This window comes from Ochotona princeps, chromosome 15, assembly GCF_030435755.1.
Source record: "Ochotona princeps isolate mOchPri1 chromosome 15, mOchPri1.hap1, whole genome shotgun sequence".
NCBI lineage: Eukaryota > Metazoa > Chordata > Mammalia > Lagomorpha > Ochotonidae > Ochotona > Ochotona princeps.
In genome coordinates, this window is record NC_080846.1 from 14,998,057 (window position 1) to 15,017,370 (window position 19,314).

General features: G+C 41.2%; 1 protein-coding gene across 1 annotated transcript in view; it reads left to right on the forward strand.

Annotated features, from left to right (window-relative positions):
• The first annotated feature begins 4,865 nt into the window (after nt 1–4,865).
• The window catches only part of SLC5A8 (solute carrier family 5 member 8), a 42,135-nt gene continuing 27,686 nt past the window's right edge, over nt 4,866–19,314 (forward strand). The window contains exons 1-5 of the mRNA XM_004589616.4: nt 4,866–5,462; nt 10,614–10,679; nt 12,966–13,017; nt 17,413–17,480; nt 18,493–18,647. Of these exons, the coding sequence (XP_004589673.2) occupies nt 5,112–5,462; nt 10,614–10,679; nt 12,966–13,017; nt 17,413–17,480; nt 18,493–18,647 (692 nt within the window). The 5' untranslated portion in view covers nt 4,866–5,111. The remainder of the gene's footprint in view (nt 5,463–10,613; nt 10,680–12,965; nt 13,018–17,412; nt 17,481–18,492; nt 18,648–19,314) is intronic.

Consider the following 19,314-nt stretch of genomic DNA (forward strand, 5'->3'; position numbering starts at 1 on the left):
AGTGTAAAATACTTCTAAGGCTTAAAATAAACATGTAGTTATAAGATGTTATATAAATAGACATAGGATACATTTTTATATATATTTGTAAGTGCATTGATTAGTGAGATGAATAAAACTAAACTCATTAAGAAAGTTCTGGAGAGAAACAAAAACAAGTTTTGGACTCAGAGCTAGCGTCTACTTTTTTGGGGAAAAAAATCTGCTTTTCATTCTATGATATTTTTAGATAAAAGGTCAAAGGAAGTTTGAATTTGAAGGCAGTTATTGTCACTTCCTTAACTGTTGACTTAACAATCTTAAATAGAACTCACTCCTAAATCAATCTTTATCAACAGGCAACATTTAGAACTTTTGTGAGCTCAAAATCCTATTCCTCGTTTACTAGGTTTGGCACAGAGAGAATATGTTTATAATTGTTACAAACATTTTCCATATCACCAAGAGATTTTCATTTGTGGTCATGACTTTCACAGTATTGTAGTTCAACAACGTAATTGGGACAGTGCCTTGTGTATCTTAATGAGCTTTGACGCTACTCCACCCTTCATATCAAGTAGGCTCCTAAAATCAGTGCCAATTCTTTTTCTAAGAAGTAGATCCTATTTTGAGATGTGCATGTGATCCAATACAGCTCCCATCACAGGGATGCGGGCCCCTCCCAATTGAGCTGATGTGACTTCCAAAGACTTGAAGGTCTGAAACCCTTTCTCTCATTTTGAGTGCTGGATATTAAAGACTAGCAATAAAAATACAACTGCTTATGTGGAGGAAAATTAGAAAGTGACTGTACATGCCGAGGAAAAGGAGAAGGCTTAAGAAAAGGAGGAGGAGAAGATTTTATTACACCTCAAGCAGGTCCATGGCACAGTGACAACCCTGACGCCTGATCTCCTAGACATATCTTAAACGCGTCTTAAATGTATCTTATAGTTACACATAGAACTGAAAGAAGACATGCAGAAAGTAGAGATTTTGATGTCTGAACAAAACAGAAATATGAGATAGTAAACCTAAAAAAAATGTAAAATTCTGAAGCTGAAAAGCATAATAACTAAAATGAAAAGTTCACTGTAGGCTTTCAAAGCAGACATAAGAAAGAATCAATGAACTTAAAGATAAGACAGCGGACATTATTTGGTTTCATGGACAGAAAGAAAAAAATATTGGAGAGTGGTGAACGGAGCCCAAGGAGCCTGTGGAACATCACCAAGTTGGCCAATATATATATACACACACACTGTGGAAGTTCCAGAAAGATACAGGGGAGAAAAAGGGGACGAGAGCATATTAGGTGAAACAGTAGCTGAAAACTTCACAAATCAGATGGAAGACAAATATAAACATTCAAGAAGACTGATGAGCCAAGTAACATGAATTCAAAGAGATCATCAGCAAGATGCAAAAACTTCAAAAATGAAACAAAACGAATTGGAAGTGATGTGTAAAGCGACCGATCTCACACAAGGGATCCTCAATAGATTAGATGGATTATCACAGATTTTTCGTTAGAAACTTTGAAAGACCAAAGACAACGGGTCAATATATTCAAAGCACTGAAGCAAACAAATTTTCTACTAAGACTCCTGTATCTTGTAAAGTTGTCCTTCAAAGCGAATTAAGACAATCTTACATAAAAGTCAGAAAAGTTTATTACTTCTAGATAGATTAAATGATTGCCTATTAGTAACTTAAAACTACATGCGGACATAAACATTTCAATATAAACAAACCTCGGGCGATTATGAAACTCAGTGTTATTGTTGTTTACTTTTCTGAATAATTTAAGACTAATGTATTTTGTTTTTAAAATGTATTAATTTGTTTTGAAAATCAGAGTAACAGAGCACAAGAAATCCTCTATCTGTTGGTTCACTACCCAGACAGTTGCAACAGCGATGGGCCAGGCTGAAGCTAGAAGCCAGGAGCTTTTGAGGTTAAACCAGCACAAATTCAAATTAGTGTTACAAATGTAGGATGTCAGATGTAATCTACCTGATAACCACAAATGAAAGCAGATGAATCCAATCTTCAGTTATGAATAGCAGACCTGACTTCTGACTTCCAGGGCCTCAGGCTAATGATGGGGTCTCCCAAGTGGGCTCCGCACTATTCCCAGCTACTGTGGCCATGTATGATCTTGTCATTTCCTCCCATCTTGTTCCAGAGGAAACTGTACTTCGCCATGTGTACAGTTAGAGTGTCCAGGGCACCCACCATGGAGAGAGCAAGAAGGGAAGCAATTGGAAAAAATGAAGGAGGTTAATCAAGTGGGAACCTGGGGACCCAGCATGCTGAGGAGTGTGAAAAAGAAAACACACTGGTTGATATACAAGGGTGTTATATTACTAGGACCTGAAAGAAGTGGATGTTTAGAAGCATGTCATGCTAATGAGCTTCATTAAATAGAACCCTAAAATACCTTAAAAACTTAAGGTGCTTACATATGGTATCTCAATAAAGAAGCATCTCATCAACCATAAAAACATAATGCTCAAATAACATGGAAAGGACATTTCTCCGAAGACGATATGTAGATGATTAATAAGCATGTGAAAACATGTTCATTATCATTAAACATTAGACAAATACAAATCAATCAGTGAGTTGGCTACAAATAAAAATGACTATAACAATCCCCCACAAAAAAACTAAGTTTGAAAGATATAGGGAGAAATTGCAGTGTGAGTATACTCTTGGTGGGAATATGAAATACTGTAATCAGTGAGGAAAATAGTATGGCAGCTCTTAAGAACACAAAAGGAAATTACCATATAACCCAGCAACTGTACTTTTGAGCCTATATTTATTCAAAAAAATTCAAAGCAGGACTTCACAGGGATAGTTGTACACCCATATTCACAGCAGCATTATTCCCAGCACCTAAAACATGGAAGCAGTCCAAGTATCCATTGATAGAAGTATAGATAAATAAAAGATACCATATCAATACAATGGAATATTACTTTGCCTTAAAAAGAAATTCTGGGCCAGGCACCATGGCTCGATGACTAAATCTTCACATTGCGTGTGCTGGAATGCCATAGGGCCACTGGTTCATCTCATGTTTTTAAGTCTTGGAGCATTGCAACTTGTCACAGAGGACCAGTCCATGGGGTCCAGTAGACTCTTTGGGAAAGTGGTCTCCAAGGCTTGCTGAAGACTGGACGAGATGGACCTGGCAGAGACTGCTGGCCACATCCCACTCACCTGTTAGAGATTCAGTGTTGAGCTGAGTACGTGGTTTCCTGGCACAAAGACCTTATTTCCCAGTCCCACTTACAACTAGATAGGACGATGTGAGTAAGTTATGACTAAACACACACACACACACACATATACAGGAAGGAAAGAGAGAAAGTCTTCCTTCTGCTGATTCACTTCTCTGAATACCTCAATGGTTCCAGCAGGGCCAGGCTTAAGACAGGTGCTGGGAACTTCTGGATTTCCCTCATGTAGGGGCTGCAAGCACCTGGGCCATCTGCTGCGGCTTCTCCCAGGCACATCAGCAGGGAGCGCAATGAGGAGCAGAGCACCTGCTGTTGAGGGGCTGCAATGCTGGTCCCTTCAGGAACTCCCTGAAGACCTTCCTGAAGCAAAGGGTGTACTTTGGGTGTACCTGGGGTGTACTTTGCAAGGACAATCTAAGTCACATTACTTTTGTGGCTTTTCTCAGAAAACGACTTAAATTACATCTCAAATGTTGATACTGGAAATGATCTTCTCTCCTAAATTCTTTCTGGCATAGACACTGCCTGTTCACATTCATGCCTACTTTATCAGGTATCCATGTGTAGACACTACAGAGTACAGCATGGTATTAAGAAAACAAACTCTGCCCAGCATGGTGGCCTAGCGGCTAAAGTCCTCGCCTTGAATGCCCTGGGATCCCATATGGGCGCCGGTTCTAATCCCGGCAGCTCCACTTCCCATCCAGCTCCCTGCTTGTGGCCTGGGAAAGCAGTTGAGGACGGTCCCAAAGCCTTGAGATCCTGCACCCATGTGGGAGACCTGGAGGAGGTTCCTGGCTCCTGGCTTCGGATCAGCACAGCACCAACCATTGCGCTCACTTGGGGAGTGAATCATCTGATGGAAGATCTTCCTCTCTGTCTCTCCTCCTCCGTGTATATCTGAGTTTCCAATAAAAATAAATAATTCTTTTCCTCTGTGTATATCTGAGTTTCCAATAAAAATAAATAATTCTTTAAAAAAAAAAAAAGAAGAAAACAAGCTCTGAAATCAGACCTCAATTAAAAGTCTTAAATTCCACCATCTCCTTAGGCCAGGGATTAACCCTTGCTGGAGTAGAAGACAAAGACAGTTCAGGCAAGGTGTTAGTAAGAATTACACTAATCAGTATTCAAGGTGCCAAGAAGCATGTGTCCTGTGGTAAGGCTCATTTAACCATGGACATTACTGTGAATTTTACAACAGCTATCATTCTATCACACCATATGGGATTAGACAAGTTTGTTGAATGTAAATGCATCTGCTCAGCCGGCTAGCCATCTACTCTTATCTAATCCCTTACCCGTCTAAGGACTGTCTCAGTACACTGCAAATGGCTCTCCTGTCACCTATTAACTTGTCAAGTAAAGAAACATAAAAACCCCAGGCATACGTCCCAGTGAGGTTAGGGCAGTTTAACTGGAAAGCCAAAGACTTAACAATTGCCCTTCGACCCATCTTCTGCCTGTCCCTTTAAATGGTGCGTCCCTGCGGGTGCCACCATCCCAAGTTTGTTCTGAGAGCTGTGGCTCTGTTGGAGTTGGCTGAAGGCTACAGTTCCCACCTGCTTCCCAGGTGTTCCTGCCTCCTCCTCGGAGCTGGGCCACCCCAGTTCTGTCCCCAGTGAGCGCTCTATGCGCAGGGGCTTCTGCAGGTTGGGGCCCGCCCCTTCTCTCCCTCATCACCACCTCCGTGGGGCGCCGGAACTCGTGAAAAGACACCAGAAGACGCCTGCTATCTTCGCGGGGCGCCACGCCCTCCGCGCCCTTGGCACCTGCGAATAAGAAGTGCGCGCCAGGTTGCCGAAGTCAGAGCGCTCAGGGCTGGGTTGCGCGCCGCGGGGCCGCGGGTTGGCTTGGCAGGGCGCGGGCGAGTTCAAGGCCATGGACGCGCCGCGGGGCATCGGCACCTTCGTGGTGTGGGACTACTTGGTGTTCTCCTGCATGCTGCTCATCTCGGCCGTCATCGGCATCTACTACGCCTTCGCGGGGGGTGGCCAGCAGACCTCCACGGACTTCCTGATGGGGGGCCGCAGCATGACGGCCGTGCCGGTGGCGCTGTCCCTCACCGCCAGCTTCATGTCGGCTGTCACCATCCTGGGCAGCCCCTCCGAGGTCTACCGCTTTGGGGTTATGTACAGCATCTTTGCCTTCACCTACTTCTTGGTGGTCGTCATCAGCGCTGAGATCTTCCTCCCCGTGTTCTACAAACTGGGAATCACCAGCACCTACGAGGTCAAGGGGAGGTGGGCCGGTGGGCCGGGAGGAGCGCGCGTGGGCGGGGAGCGTGGTGGACTCTGTAGGTTTTTGGAGCAGTTCTCCTGGAGGCAGACACACACACCACCAGGGAATCTCTCTGGCTCCACAATATCATCGCCTCCTCTGAGGGAAAATCCCTGGGTGTGCGTCCGTCCTCAGTAACAAGAGAGACTTCCAAAGTAGACGCAGTACATCAGGGTACGGCTTTCTAAAGGTTCTTAGATTCTTGGTCAAAAGGCAAGATTCCACAACTTTTTGCATTTTTTAGTGAGCCAAATCTTTCCAGTCTCAGTCCCTCTTCTTTGCTGTCCCCCCACTCCAAGGTTCTCAAAGCCATTCCGTTTACCAGGGGTGGATCCACTGCCTTCTTCATCCGCACACACCAAGGTGCAGGCAGCTAAATATCTCTGGGTCCCCTGTTGGAAACCAGATTCTATCATAACCTGCTAGGTGAGTGTGGGATACTTATTCCATTCTTTGTGACTCTTCTTTTCAAAAAGACATCATAACTCCCTCTTGCGTCCAGTTGTCGGAGAGTTAAATGGAATGTTGCAAGGTGCACATGTAATAGAATAGCGCTTGGCATAGAAGAAGTGTTGGATGAACTTTGTGATAGCCTGGTGATTGTGCGGGGGATTGTTTGGGGGACCACTGGTAAAATTGGGGAGAGGGCAGGATTGTCACACAGCTCTGGCAAAGCTCTGCTGAGGTTCCTTACGGGAAGACAGTTGAAGAACACCAGTTTATTGCACAGGTCCCTTGCGTCTGGGTTCTCTCAATCTGTCCTGTAAGAAAGGACTTTGCCAAGATGACAAGTGTTTGGTTCACTTTTAAGAATCGTGTAGGGGGAGCTAAAATCTCAAAGGAGTGATGCGGTCCAGTTCGGTGTCCTCGAGGTCTCCTTCATCCAGGTACTGACCCGTGAGCTCCACGGATGAGGCCAAAGGGGTTTCCTTTGCAACAGACCATTCCTTATCCAGAGTGCTTTGCTCCTCATCTCATCCGTGTCTGTTGTCAGCTTTATGGAGTGTTTCCTCCAATCCTTGGCTACTAAGAGGTAGATTCCCAGCGAGGCTGATTCAGCTGATGCTGAGGACAGGGTTAAGGTGGCGCGACGAGCGTTGGTGACAGAGTCTGGCTAGACTCGGTGACTTCATCCAAAGAGAAGCACCCCTGGGGCCGCTTTGCCTTCCACCTGCTCTGATTGCCACATTTGGGAGAGTTCAGCCATACTCCCGCAAGTGACAGGTGGAATTTCTCAGTTTTGCTCAGAGGTAATCAACTGACTGCCTCGGGCCAAATTTGATTCACAGGCATTCTTAAATGTAACGTAATAATGTGCTGAAAAAATATTAACATTTAGTGATTGAGAAAAAGTCAAATAAAACTGCAGATTCTGACTTCTTTTGGGAACTTAGAAGACTGTTGGCTGGGCCCACTTTCCCTGTGACCACCTCAGCTGTGCTCTGCAACCACTGCTCTCGCTCTCCACCCATTTCTGTGTTGAGGGTTTATCTCTGCGTTTGCAAAATTACTTGGTGGAGAAGTCTTCATCTGCCTTTATCAAAAATGGAAAACACAGAACATGAAAAAGGATGAAGGGAGTTCTTGTTTTGAGGGAGATGTGAGTGGATGCATTTCCTCATTAATATAAAGAATATTTCAGCACATAAATACGTGAGCATCTGGCTAAGGTTAGGCATATATAAAGGCACTTCAAAAATGTGGATAAAAACCAAAGAAATGTTCATGGGCAAATGGAATTAAAGGATAAATTTACCTTTGTACAAAAATTCTTTGAAATCCAGATGTACAAGGGTGTCACAGAGCTCAAGGACTATGTGTGTGATGGCAAAACCATGCCTAGAGTTCAGTTCTTTGGCATTAAAAGTGTAATTTTGTTTGTTCACAACTTGTTTTGAAACCACCTCCTAAGCGATTGGATGAAACATCCAGGCATTCAGGTGCGTGAGCCCTGATCTGTGGCTAACTAACTTAAAAATGTGGAATGGAATTGAATAATCTGGCCAGAGGACTTCTGTCCCCAAAGACAAATGCCACTCTTTGAACCACTGACCCGTCCCTTTGGGGCTGTAACATTAACTCAAGCAGAAATACCTTTCTCACAAGTTTCTCGCAGTAGAGCCTGTGAGCAGGCCTTCCAGGTGAACAAAATACTACTGTTTGTGGACTGCTTAATAATGCCTGGCACTGGGTTGCATGATTTACATGCATACATTGTCTGGCGCAACAGTCCAAACAATCCTTATGAGAGAGATTCTATCAGAGCCCCATTTTGCAGATACAGTCAGAGTAAGTCAAGCTATGGAGAGAATGAAATACTGGAGACAGGCCTAGTAGCAGACTTGATGAACCTATCAACATTCCAAGCTTGTCTTAGTGCACAGAAGCAAGGAGGTGATGCAGAACACGTGAACCAACGAGCCAGTGTGGTGGTCACGACTTGGAGTGCCAAGCAATTGGGCGTCATGCTGTGACCCTATCAACTGGCCATGGCAAGGACTTTCTTGTGGAATATTTTCCTTCTTTTTTATAATGAGAGATGGAGCCACCCACATGTAGAAAAAGCAGTCCAGCACCAAGAGATAGATACGCTGGTACTCTTTCTCACGGAAGAAACTGTTCCCTATTTACATTTCTTTGTCTGTTACTGCTGAAGTTGGCTGTTCACAATCACTTTATTTCTATTTGTCACTAAATTTGAAATGTAGGCCTAATAGGTGTTTTGCAATTTCCAGATGCACAGATGAACAAAAAGGATATTGTAGGAATCTGGTTTGATTCATAACTTCTTTAGAATTATTCTGTGTCCAGCTAAATCTGTATGTTTATACTGAGTTACTCAGATTCTGTATTAATTCAGGCATCTATTTAAATTTTTAGAGGTCTCAGTTTCATGTCCTTAAACTATTCAAAGTGCAGAGGATTCTGGGAGAGCTTGATTGACAGTAGACACCTCCTGTTATTTTGTAGTTTTGTCCGGAAATCTTAGTTTAGATTTAGTTTGCTTTCAGCCTACTACACAGCTACTTGGGCTTCTGGTTAGACCTCAACATCCTTCAATAGCTTCCTAGCCGCTGATGGCTGAGACAATGACACAGTACTTGACTTGATCTTGAATTAGCTTTAACTCCTAAGTTTTTTCTACGTCAACTGATCCCGGGGCTGGTGGAGGTGGGGCAGGAAGGGAAGGTGGAATATTACATATACAAAGGAGCTTCTAGAAGCTCATGAAAAAGTCAAAGGATAGTTTGAATTTTCTATGAACTTTTTAAAGTCCACTCATGGCATATATATGTGCTTGTGTGTCTGTACCATAGATCCAGATGATGACATTCTTAGCTTGGTTGCAATGTTCTTTTAAGAGTTCTTTGTCTCCAGTGTCTTGGGTATGTGTACTTAGAAAAAGCAAAGGTCTCTCTGTTTATTCATAACCACTCATGTGTAAGAGAGATCTACTAAAAGAACTGAAAAAATAACACCGCTCCATTTCCAGGTTCAGATGTTTCTCCAGTCTTCTGAAAAGTATTCCAAAATATTCTGGAATGATATTTATTCACTGAAATCAAGTTTCTCAAGGGCCATGAATCTGCATAGAAGTAACTTCTTAATATCTTACTTTATCAACAGTGTCCAACATTTCCCCACCCATTTATACCATTGGATAGTATTCAAAACCCTGGAAATAAAAGGGCAAAGAACTATTTACCATGGTCCTCAATGTCAAAGGAAAGAAACAGGTTTGAAGAGTGATTGCCTAAAGCTCTGGGAGTCAGGAGAGGGGCTGGGTGAAGGGCTGAAGCTGTTCTCCCAGTACTCCCTATTGCTTGGCTTTCTTGTCTCCTATCAGTTATTTTTGCAGGTCCAATGACATGTTAGTGCTGCCTACTCCCTTCCTCAGTCTAAGCATGTAGTTAGATTCTTTACTTATTAATTTGGTCATGTACACATGTTAGTATCAATGATTTGAAATTTGTGTTGTGATCCTGCTAGTTCCTAGGTTGCAAACTTGATGTCTTCTCTGGGTCGCAATGCCCTTGTCCCCAACATGGACTTATCCGTAGAGTTGCCAGGAGGAATAAGCACAATAAATACTCCACACATGTTAGCTTTGACCACACAACAAAAATATCGTATGTCTTTCCCTCTATTACCTAATGCCACTTTTCCTTCTTCCTTCTTCTCTGCTGTATGAAAAGACTATTGTTAGCCTTAAAATTTTTTTCCACGTGTGCTAAGTTAGAGGATATCTTAGATTCCAGCTCATAAATTCTATAATCGTAACTGAAATACAGTGTGGTCTTTACGACATAAGTTGGTCATATGATAAGACATAGGAGATTTCCAGGACACGAGAAGGAGTTGGAAGGGCCATTATCTATGAAAAGAAACTAATTTTGGTGACTTCAACTAAAAGACTGTATGATGGAGGGATGTGGGGTAACTCATAAAATAGAGTGAAAAGCCAACTAAGCTTTAGAAAGGCACAAGGCAGGACAGCGTCTTCTGGTCTCCCAGAGTGGGACTTGCTCATTTTCTCTCCGTAGCTTGCCTCTAAGTTCAAAATGTTCATTGTTCACAGAAAGTGAAGTGGTGGTTACGTGGCTTTCTTCTGGCTAATAGGTCATGACACTTTGATTGATAATTCCATCAAAATTACCTACATTTGGAAAGGTTTGGTCCGCTGAATGAATCTAGGGAGAACCATGGGTTCCTCAATCTAAAAATGCAGAATGCAATTTCATCTATATGCCAATCTGGAACCAGTAGGAATGGCTAAGAGATCAGAGCTCATTAGTGTGTGGGGATGGAAGGAGGGCTTGGCCACAGGGGAGAAGCCTGAGGAAGTTTGCTGAGATGCACACACTGTTTCGTGTTCAGATCGTCACGGGGGTTACTCAAATATGTATGTGTTCTACAAGTCCTTGGACTGTGCTCTAAAGTGATTCGGTTTCACTGTATGCTAATAAAATAGTACAATAAAGATACACAATACAAATTACTTATGAAGCTGTTTTACATCTCTAATCCTCTACTTCTTGAGCTGCTGATTATAAGGTGTGCAGAGGATTCACACAATAATTACTTTCCCCCTTTTGGCAACAGTATCTAGAACTTCGATTCAACAAATGTGTTCGTCTCTGTGGAACAATCCTCTTCATTGTTCAAACAGTAAGTAACTCACCGCTAGTTTTTCCTTTATTATCTGAAATATTTTTCACCAGGGTATCTGGATCCATCTTACTTGGAAAACACATGAGAGATAACAAAGAGATACTACAAATATGAGGAAACTGAAAAAGGAAAAACACTTGTCATTAAGTAGCAATTACCCTTGAGATAATTAAACAGTGTGCCAGCAATGCTTTGTTGCCTGGAAAAACAACGATTGAAGCAAGAATTAGCTATTATATTGATCAAGACACAGATATGCTGCATTAGGAAAATATAATTTCCTTTATCCCCTCTCCTCTGATCTTAACCAAGGTGACAGACATTAAAGGCTTTACAAGATGACAAAGGATAGTAGTGTGGACCCTAGGAGTTGATGACAGTAATTCTGACAAAGGAAAACAAGTTGAATACTTCAAAGTATTTTTAAAACAATATTGAATAACAGGTATGAAAAAATGGCTGACAAAGGAAGGCATTAGGACGTAACTTTCTATGTTAGTAAGTTAACTTTAAAAATGAATCAGTGTTAAAAAAATGAATCAGTGTTTTAAAAAATGGAGCCATAAAGACTAATTGATATTTCGATGGTAAAAATGTAAGCTCATGAGCTCTGGAAGAGATAATCCAGTAGCGCTTGACCAGAAAGCACGGATTCACCAGGTGGCTAGTGATGGAGTGCTTCCACTGTCTATCCTGCTGCGTAAGCCTGAGGGATGCTTATTAGGACTCTCCGATCTTCCTCTGGCCAGTGAAGCCCTTTATGCGAAGGTTGGATAGCGGAAGCTGAGGAATGGTCTCTACTCTGACTCTCGTTACAATTCTATTTCTCCTTCAAAAGTCACCCAAGCTTTCGCTACAGGAAGACAGAGTGCCTTCAACTCATTTTGTATCATTGCAAATGATGTGATTCAAATTGTGCTAGCCCTTACTAGTTTCAGTATAGGAAGGAAATCTGTGGGGCGTGATGGAGAGTTGGACTTAGAGCTGAGGCTGATAGCTTGCCTTACCCAACAGTGTAGACATTCGCAGGGGCTTTGTTGGCACTGGGAAGTGTGGAAAGGAGCTCGCAAGGCAACCTGCGGTCACGTTTTGAAAGCCTCAACTTGGACAGGACAACGATTGTAAAATGACTCAATGGTAATGCCAGAAGAGTAACTGGAAGTACAGCTTAGTTCCACAGAAAGGGGGCATTTGGCACTCTCCGTTTGAAGTATTTACTGTACTTCAGTATCTCTAACCTTGGAATGTAATCAGGCAGCCCAAGAACCCTTTTCCCAGCATGGCTTAGGAAGTAACTGTAGTTTTAATTCCTACGTCATATATTTGAGTGACAAAGTTTAGTGGAAGTGATATTTTGGGAAAAGACTGTAATTTCTGTTACACTCAAGATCAATAAATATTTGTCAAATATGTAGATGAAAAACTAATACATAAAATAGTGGAATATAGGTGTTATTGATTTTAGGTTCTTTTTTATACACAAATTTACACTTAATTGATGGTCATGCAAACTTTTATAAAGTACTTCAGGAAATGTATAGTTTTCTTAACCATGCAGTTGTTAATTTACATACATGATTGAAGGACCACTCTCTTAAACTGAATTTCTTTTTTAAAAGAATATCTATTTGGAAGACAGAGGCATAGAGATACAGGGAAAGACAGAAAGTCAATCTGTCTGTTTGAAAGGCAACATGATAGAAAGAGAGGGAGAGACAGGCAAAGAGAATTTGCATCCATCGGTTCACTCCTCAAATGATAGTCAGAAGTGGACCAGGATGAAACGAAGAACCAAAACTTCATCTGGGTCTCCCATGTGGGTGGCAGGTATACAAAAACATGGGCAATCATCAGTCAGAAAGCAGGACTGGAAGTCCAGACTCGAACAGGCACTCAGACATAGGATGTGTGGATTTCAAGCTGTGGCTTTACTTGCTGAGCCATAATGCTTACTCCACCTTACTCACTTTCATATTTTTTTTTCTGGTTGTTTTGGATTAGAAAATTGATTTCAGGCTTGAGTTGGTGAGCCAGTGATCATCTACATGAAGTATCACATGAAAAGTCTATCTTTATACAGAATTGATCATAGGAGATTTTCACCTCCACAAGCAGAACAGAATTAGCCTTATTGACCTAATACTTTCAAGTTAGAAGTAAATGCTTTAAGTATATTGAAACTGTTGCTTTAAATTAGAATTGAATTTATGGGGAGAAAAATCAGTATTTTGTCATTCATATTCATAGTTTATTTAATTCGTTTGGCTTTCTTTTCCTTCCTAGATTCTGTATACTGGACTTGTTATTTACGCCCCCGCCCTGGCTTTAAATCAAGGTACACTTTAGAGTTTGCTCATTATGTAACTCATATTTTGGGGATGATTTTCAATCAGCTTTTTCTGTCCTTGGGAAATGAGGAAAAGTGCTTCCAGTAACCTACAGCAGCTTTTCAAGGAGGGCAGGGTGAGTTCAGTGTCTATACCAGCTGCTCCTAAGGGCTGACCACAGCAGGCAGCATCCAGCAACCACTCTCCAGGTCTTCAGAATGTTGGTCCCCTGCCATCTAAGTCATGAATGACTGCACTCTCTTCTTTGTAATTCTGATCAGATCTATTGTAAAATCTGGCAGAGAAAAGCTTTTCTTATTCCTACTTTTAACATGCTCCAAATGGACGAGCAGCAGAGTCTCATGACGAAGTATCAGATTGTTCATAGCATTATAGGACAGATGGCTATGATGTCCCTAGCATGAAGACTATGCTTCTATTTTAAAAATTGTATTTATTTTTCATCTTTAGGGAACTTATTCACACATTAGGTCATCAGGGTCACAGCAAATGCATGATTATTGCACAATTTTCATGCTATTATTTTCTTCATGCAGAGAACAGATTCCATGTGGTTCATAGATAAAATTCTAAAGATAAAAGGATACTTCCCTTCCTCCCTCCTTCCCTTTTTCCTCCTTCCTTCCTTGCTTTCTCCCTTCCTTTCTACACTTGTCCCTCCCTCTCTCTGTTCCTTCTTCCCTCTCTCTTTTGAAAATTTTGTTGATCAATAAATCACCTTTGCTATTGAAATTTGGGCATATAAGAGCAGTAAAACAAGGATAGTTTATTGAGGCAAATGTTGCTGTTAGTCATATTTTTGAATGGTTTTTGGGAAGTCCCAAGTTCTTTGAAGTCTTATCAGTTGGAAGTGAGTTTATCTCTAACACTTCCTTGTAGACTGGACAAGTGGACTCTGTGCTGGAAAGAATGTGGTGTGGTTCCTGGAGTTAACGTAAGATGGAGAAAACCCACTAAATCTACATTTACATTTTTAAAAATTTTATGATGTATACGATAGTAATTAGTACCTATGAGGATAAAGTACAGCAGTATTATTCAGTATTATTACAAAGAAGTGCTCCACTGTATAATCTGTTCTTGAATTCTGAGTTCTATTTGTTGCAATTGTCCATGTTACTAAGATTAAGAATGAGTCATTTCATTCCTCAAGAACTGAACTATAAACTTCAGAAGTTACCTTTTGGCTTTAAGTGTAATTAAATATGTTAGATTTTTAAAGTACAGTTTAGGAGTGATCAAAACATTGATTTTCATTTTTAAAAATTTTATTGTTTGGTGATTATTACATAGTTGATTAGGGTGATAAGGGTCAAGGGCTACAGGAAGCTGAGTGATATCACCACTTTCACATTCTCTTTTTTCCTTTCTATATCTGGGGGAAGAGGAAGATAAGGGGAGGAGCCATACCCAGCCTCCCAAATGCCTCTATACCCCAGGTCCAGCCTCCTGACACCACCCCAGTGTCCCAGGTATGGGGCATATTCTGATGGCACTGCTCAAGAAGTTTCAAGTTCAACAGTTTTGAGTTACTACCAGTCTCACTACTCCAAGCACGATGAAATCTCTCCAAAATCCACTAGTTGTATAGTCCACCTTAGAGTCTCTGTTTGCCCAGTCACTCACTGCCAACATTTGGCTGGGGTAGTTAATTGATTTATTCTTTCCTGCATCTTCTGTTGTGGTACCAGGTGTCCTCTGCAGAATCCAAAGTACTGTGTTCACCTTGATATGCTGTCCATTGCTCTAAGCCACTGAGGAGGCCCAGCTCTGACACAGGCACTCCAGATTCAGACCATGGAATCTGCAATTCTCTCCATAGCTGAGGTTCTGAATCCACCGATTCAGTTGGGGGAGATCCCCATAGAAACTTCATCTGAGGCGATTGCAGACTTGATTCTTGTGTGTGCATGCCAGTAGAGGATCTGACACAGTCTGTCACCCCAACCAGCTTATGCACATGCTGGTGGTTGCAATTGCTGGGGCAGTTTTGCCTCCGGCTGATTTTCATTTTTGAAGAAGTCAAGGATTCTTTTCTTAACAAGGCTTACGCTTTTATTGAGGTATAGCTAACATATTATTACATGAGCGGAACTTTTAAGGGTATAGTGGATAAGTTTTACCATTTGTGTACACTCAAAATTACCACCCAGGATATAGAATATTTCCATCATCCAATTCCAGAAATTTCCCCCCTTTTTGAAAACAAGATTTATTTGAAAGAATTACAGAGATAGAACTCTAACATGCACTGATTCACCCCCCGCCCCAGATGGTTGCAATAGCTAAGGCTGAGCTAGTCTAGAGCCAGGAGCCAAGCACTTCATCTGAGTCTCCCATATGGACAGCAGGTGGTCCAAGCATTTGGTCAACGCCTGCTGCTTTATTTTTTTGTGGGGGGGGCTTCTGATTTTTGATTTTTAAAAATTGTGTAAGGTCTCCCACATGGGTGCAGGATCCCAAGGCTTTGGGCCATCCTCGACTACTTTCCCAATCCACAAGATCCACAAACAGGGAGCTGGATGGAAAGTGAAGCAGCTAAGGCATGAACAGATATCCGTATGGGGTGCTAGCCCTTAAAGGTGGAGGATTCGCCTGTTGAACCACACTGCTGACACCTTTATATTAATTTTAAAAAAAGATTTATTTTTTATTTGACAGCAAGAGTTTTAGAAGAGAGAGAGAGAGAGAGAGAGAGAGAAAGAGAGACATCTTTTGTATAATGGTTCACTCTCCAAATGGCCATAAAAGCTGGGACTGGGCCAGGCTGAAGGCAAGGTCCAGGAGTTTCATCCAGGTCTCCTACCTGGATGCAGGGTCCCAAGGACTTGAGCCATCTTTCACTGGTTTCCCAGGCTATTAGCAGGGAGCAGGATAAGAAGTGGAACAACCAGGACATGGACTAACTCCCATACGGGATACCAGTGTTGCAGTCAGAACCTTAAAACCCACTGCACTATAATGCTGGTCCCAGGTAACTGAGAGTTTAAAATAATGACTTTACAGACACAAACATTTGACAACCATCATGGTTATTATTATTGATGTTCAAACTGTTTTATTTTTGTCCATCAGGAGCCTTCCCAAGTTGTCTTCTGATTTTTCAAACCTGGCTGGCAGCACATCAGGTCTTCACTTGCATGATCTAGTGTCAGTTGCCTGACTGTCTTCTCATCAAGAACTCTCTGATTTTTTTTTTTTTTTTTTTTTTTTGGTGTGCATTCCATGTTGGGATCTGTAGAGGTCATAGTTTTAGAGTAGCGATTTCAATATCTAATTAATAACATGAAGACAAATGTAGTTACACATTTTCTTCTTTGCAGTTCTTTTTCTTAGATGTTTCCTAGCAGGTATGCATGTAACATCATTGTGTTTTCAAATCTGGTTGTGTGAGGTTGGTGTGGTGGCAGAGCATACTAATCCTCTGCCCTGCCGCATCAGCTTCCCATGTGGCTGCTGGTTCTAATCCCGGCTGCTCCACTTCCAGTCCAGCCCTCTGCTTATGGCCTGGGAAAACAGTGGAGGATGGCCTATAGTCTTGGGACCCTGCACCCGTGTGGGAGACCTGGAGAAAGCTCCTGATTCCCAGCTTCGGATCAGCCTTTCAAATAAAAATAAATAAATCTTCAAATTTGGTGACATTTGTCTGCATATGCCTATGTCACAAACTTGACATATAGACAGTTTCAATTTATTTCATTTTGCTTTTAAGAAGTTCCTTTTAAAATTTGATTTTTCCAATTATGTAGACTATTTCCGTGGTTCTCGCTTTTAGTCTGTAAATCAAAATTTTCAGAGAAATTTAGCTTTTAAATTAGTCTCTTCTATCAGGTTTCCTTTATCTACTAATTCTGTTTATCTTTTTATAAAAAAGGCATTTCACTTCTTAGGTAAAGAATTACAAATCATACACAATTTTCTTCAGTTATTTATTATTATTTTAATTATTATTATTAATTAACAAATAATTATTATTTTAATTATGTGATGATTATTTTAATACTATCATCTTGTTAATTCCAAAGGTGGTAAAACAGACCCTTGTCTAATGGGGAAGATGGCAAATGTCTTTTGACTCCCTTTAGTTTGGACAGCCACATCATAGTATTAGGCAGTTCCTTAGCTTAACGATAACATAAATTTCATTTAGCCCATGCTGGAACTGTGCATGGTGCCTGAGAGTAGAAACCACCATTATGTCCATATAACTTATCAACTACAATTTTAAAACTCCCTTAAAATCTGGCCCGAATTTTTGATAAGTGGGTATAGATCACGCGGGTGCCCAGTATGTGATAGAACTTTGTCCCCTGCTGATTAGTGAGACATACATTCATTATTCATATTTCATGGTTATGCATGCATTCACTTTACTTCCGCAGTTACAGGATTTGATCTGTGGGGTGCAGTCGTGGCAACAGGACTGGTCTGCACATTCTACTGCACTCTGGTATGTCATGATCATCATTTCCCTTTTCATTCCACCCACTTGCTCTGCGACATTATGGTTCCCATTAGTTACATGCTGCCACATTAGTTCTTCAGAGCTACTCTGCTACTCCTGTGCTGCCACAGTATCAGCTTTGTGGAAGGAATGTTTGGTCTGAGATAGACTGATTCTTTGTAGAATACAGTTCATCAGGACCATTGCAATGTTCCTGAACTCTGTCTCCTAATTCTTACCATTGCTAAGCTATTAGAGCTGTGCTCATGTTAGTCTCAGTTTGGAACTCTGTGATAACTTTCCACTGTCTAAAGTCATGCATGGGTGACAAAACACGTAACAACTAGTAGGGTGTGTTTTTAGTATTTCAATGACCGATGTGACTATCTGGGTACTTACTGATTAAATATCAGCTCTGCTGATTGAACAAAATCCATGATAATGATTTTTGTGATGTGACTATGAATCTTCCTAAAACATTCTATATCACTTTCCATTTCACACAAAAATGCATATCTGTCCATATTTAATATTGCATGTAGTTGGAGTTTTGTCCATGTTATTTTATCTATAGAAAGAGAGAGAATAAAATTTTTATCTACTGGCTCACTTCCCAAATGACTGTAACAGCTAGGTTGAAGCCAGGAGCCAGGAACTTCATCCAGGTCTGCCACAGGGGTGACAAGGCCAAAACACTTGGGTTAGCTCTGCTGCTTTCCCACACACATTAGTAGGGAGCTGGACCAGAACTGCAGCAGCTAGGACTCAAAGGGCACTCATAGCAGATGCAGGGATCATAGGTGAGGGCACCACAATGCTGGCCCTCTTTGCTAATGATTGGAGGCTTCTGGAAATATCTTCTTTAGGAAGGTTCTACCAAAACCTGACCGTGTCTTTTGAGTGTACTTCTTGGTCAACATCCATGTTTTCACCGCTGTTGTCTAGTATAGTGAATAAACATGTGGATGCTTACTAATGCCTGGTAGAATCATTAATCCTCATGAACTTTTCGTTAAAGGGTGGTCTTAAAGCAGTTATCTGGACAGATGTTTTTCAAGCTGGAATCATGGTGGCTGGATTTGCATCTGTGATTATACAGGCTTCAGTGACTCAGGGTGGATTCAATACTATTTTGAAGGACGCATACGATGGCAGAAGATTAAACTTCTGGAAGTAAGTTGCTATTTACCTCCTGGCTAACAGGACACACATTTTATTACCTCTGTAAAAATGATCTCAGTATTGAAATAATAGATTTACAATTAGACAACAAATCAACAAAACACTAAGGATGTGATACAACAAATTTAAGGTGCTGTGTTAATGTGTAGGAGGTTCCACCAGTTTTTAAAGGGGTCAATTAAATTAGATGGTATTTATAGTATGCCTCCTCCCAAGAAAGGACTAATATCAGATGAGTTTTCTACAGATATTAAAGCCCACAGGGGGTTAGAAGATGAGGTGAGGTAGGAAAGGAAGACATGGTAGAAGGAAAATTAACAAAACAAAAAGCTTCTGAAGAGTCATACGCTAGAAGACAGTATTGTTGCTTTGACAATTCTTTGTTTCAAGCAATTTTGACAATTTCTCTTTGGTTATTACCATAGCGGTGCTGATGTTATATAGTAATATAATAGTAGAGTAGTTTTAAAAGTTGGTGGAAAGTGGAATTAAAAGATAAGTTTACTATGGTGCAAAAAGTGGAAATCTATGGGAGATGAGGAAATCTTCAAAAAGTATATGAAAAAAAATGTGTATTATGAAAAATTGTATGTGAGTTTCACATTGATTTGGCACCCCCAAAATTCTTTGTTTTCATGGACTTTAAAAAGTCCCATTT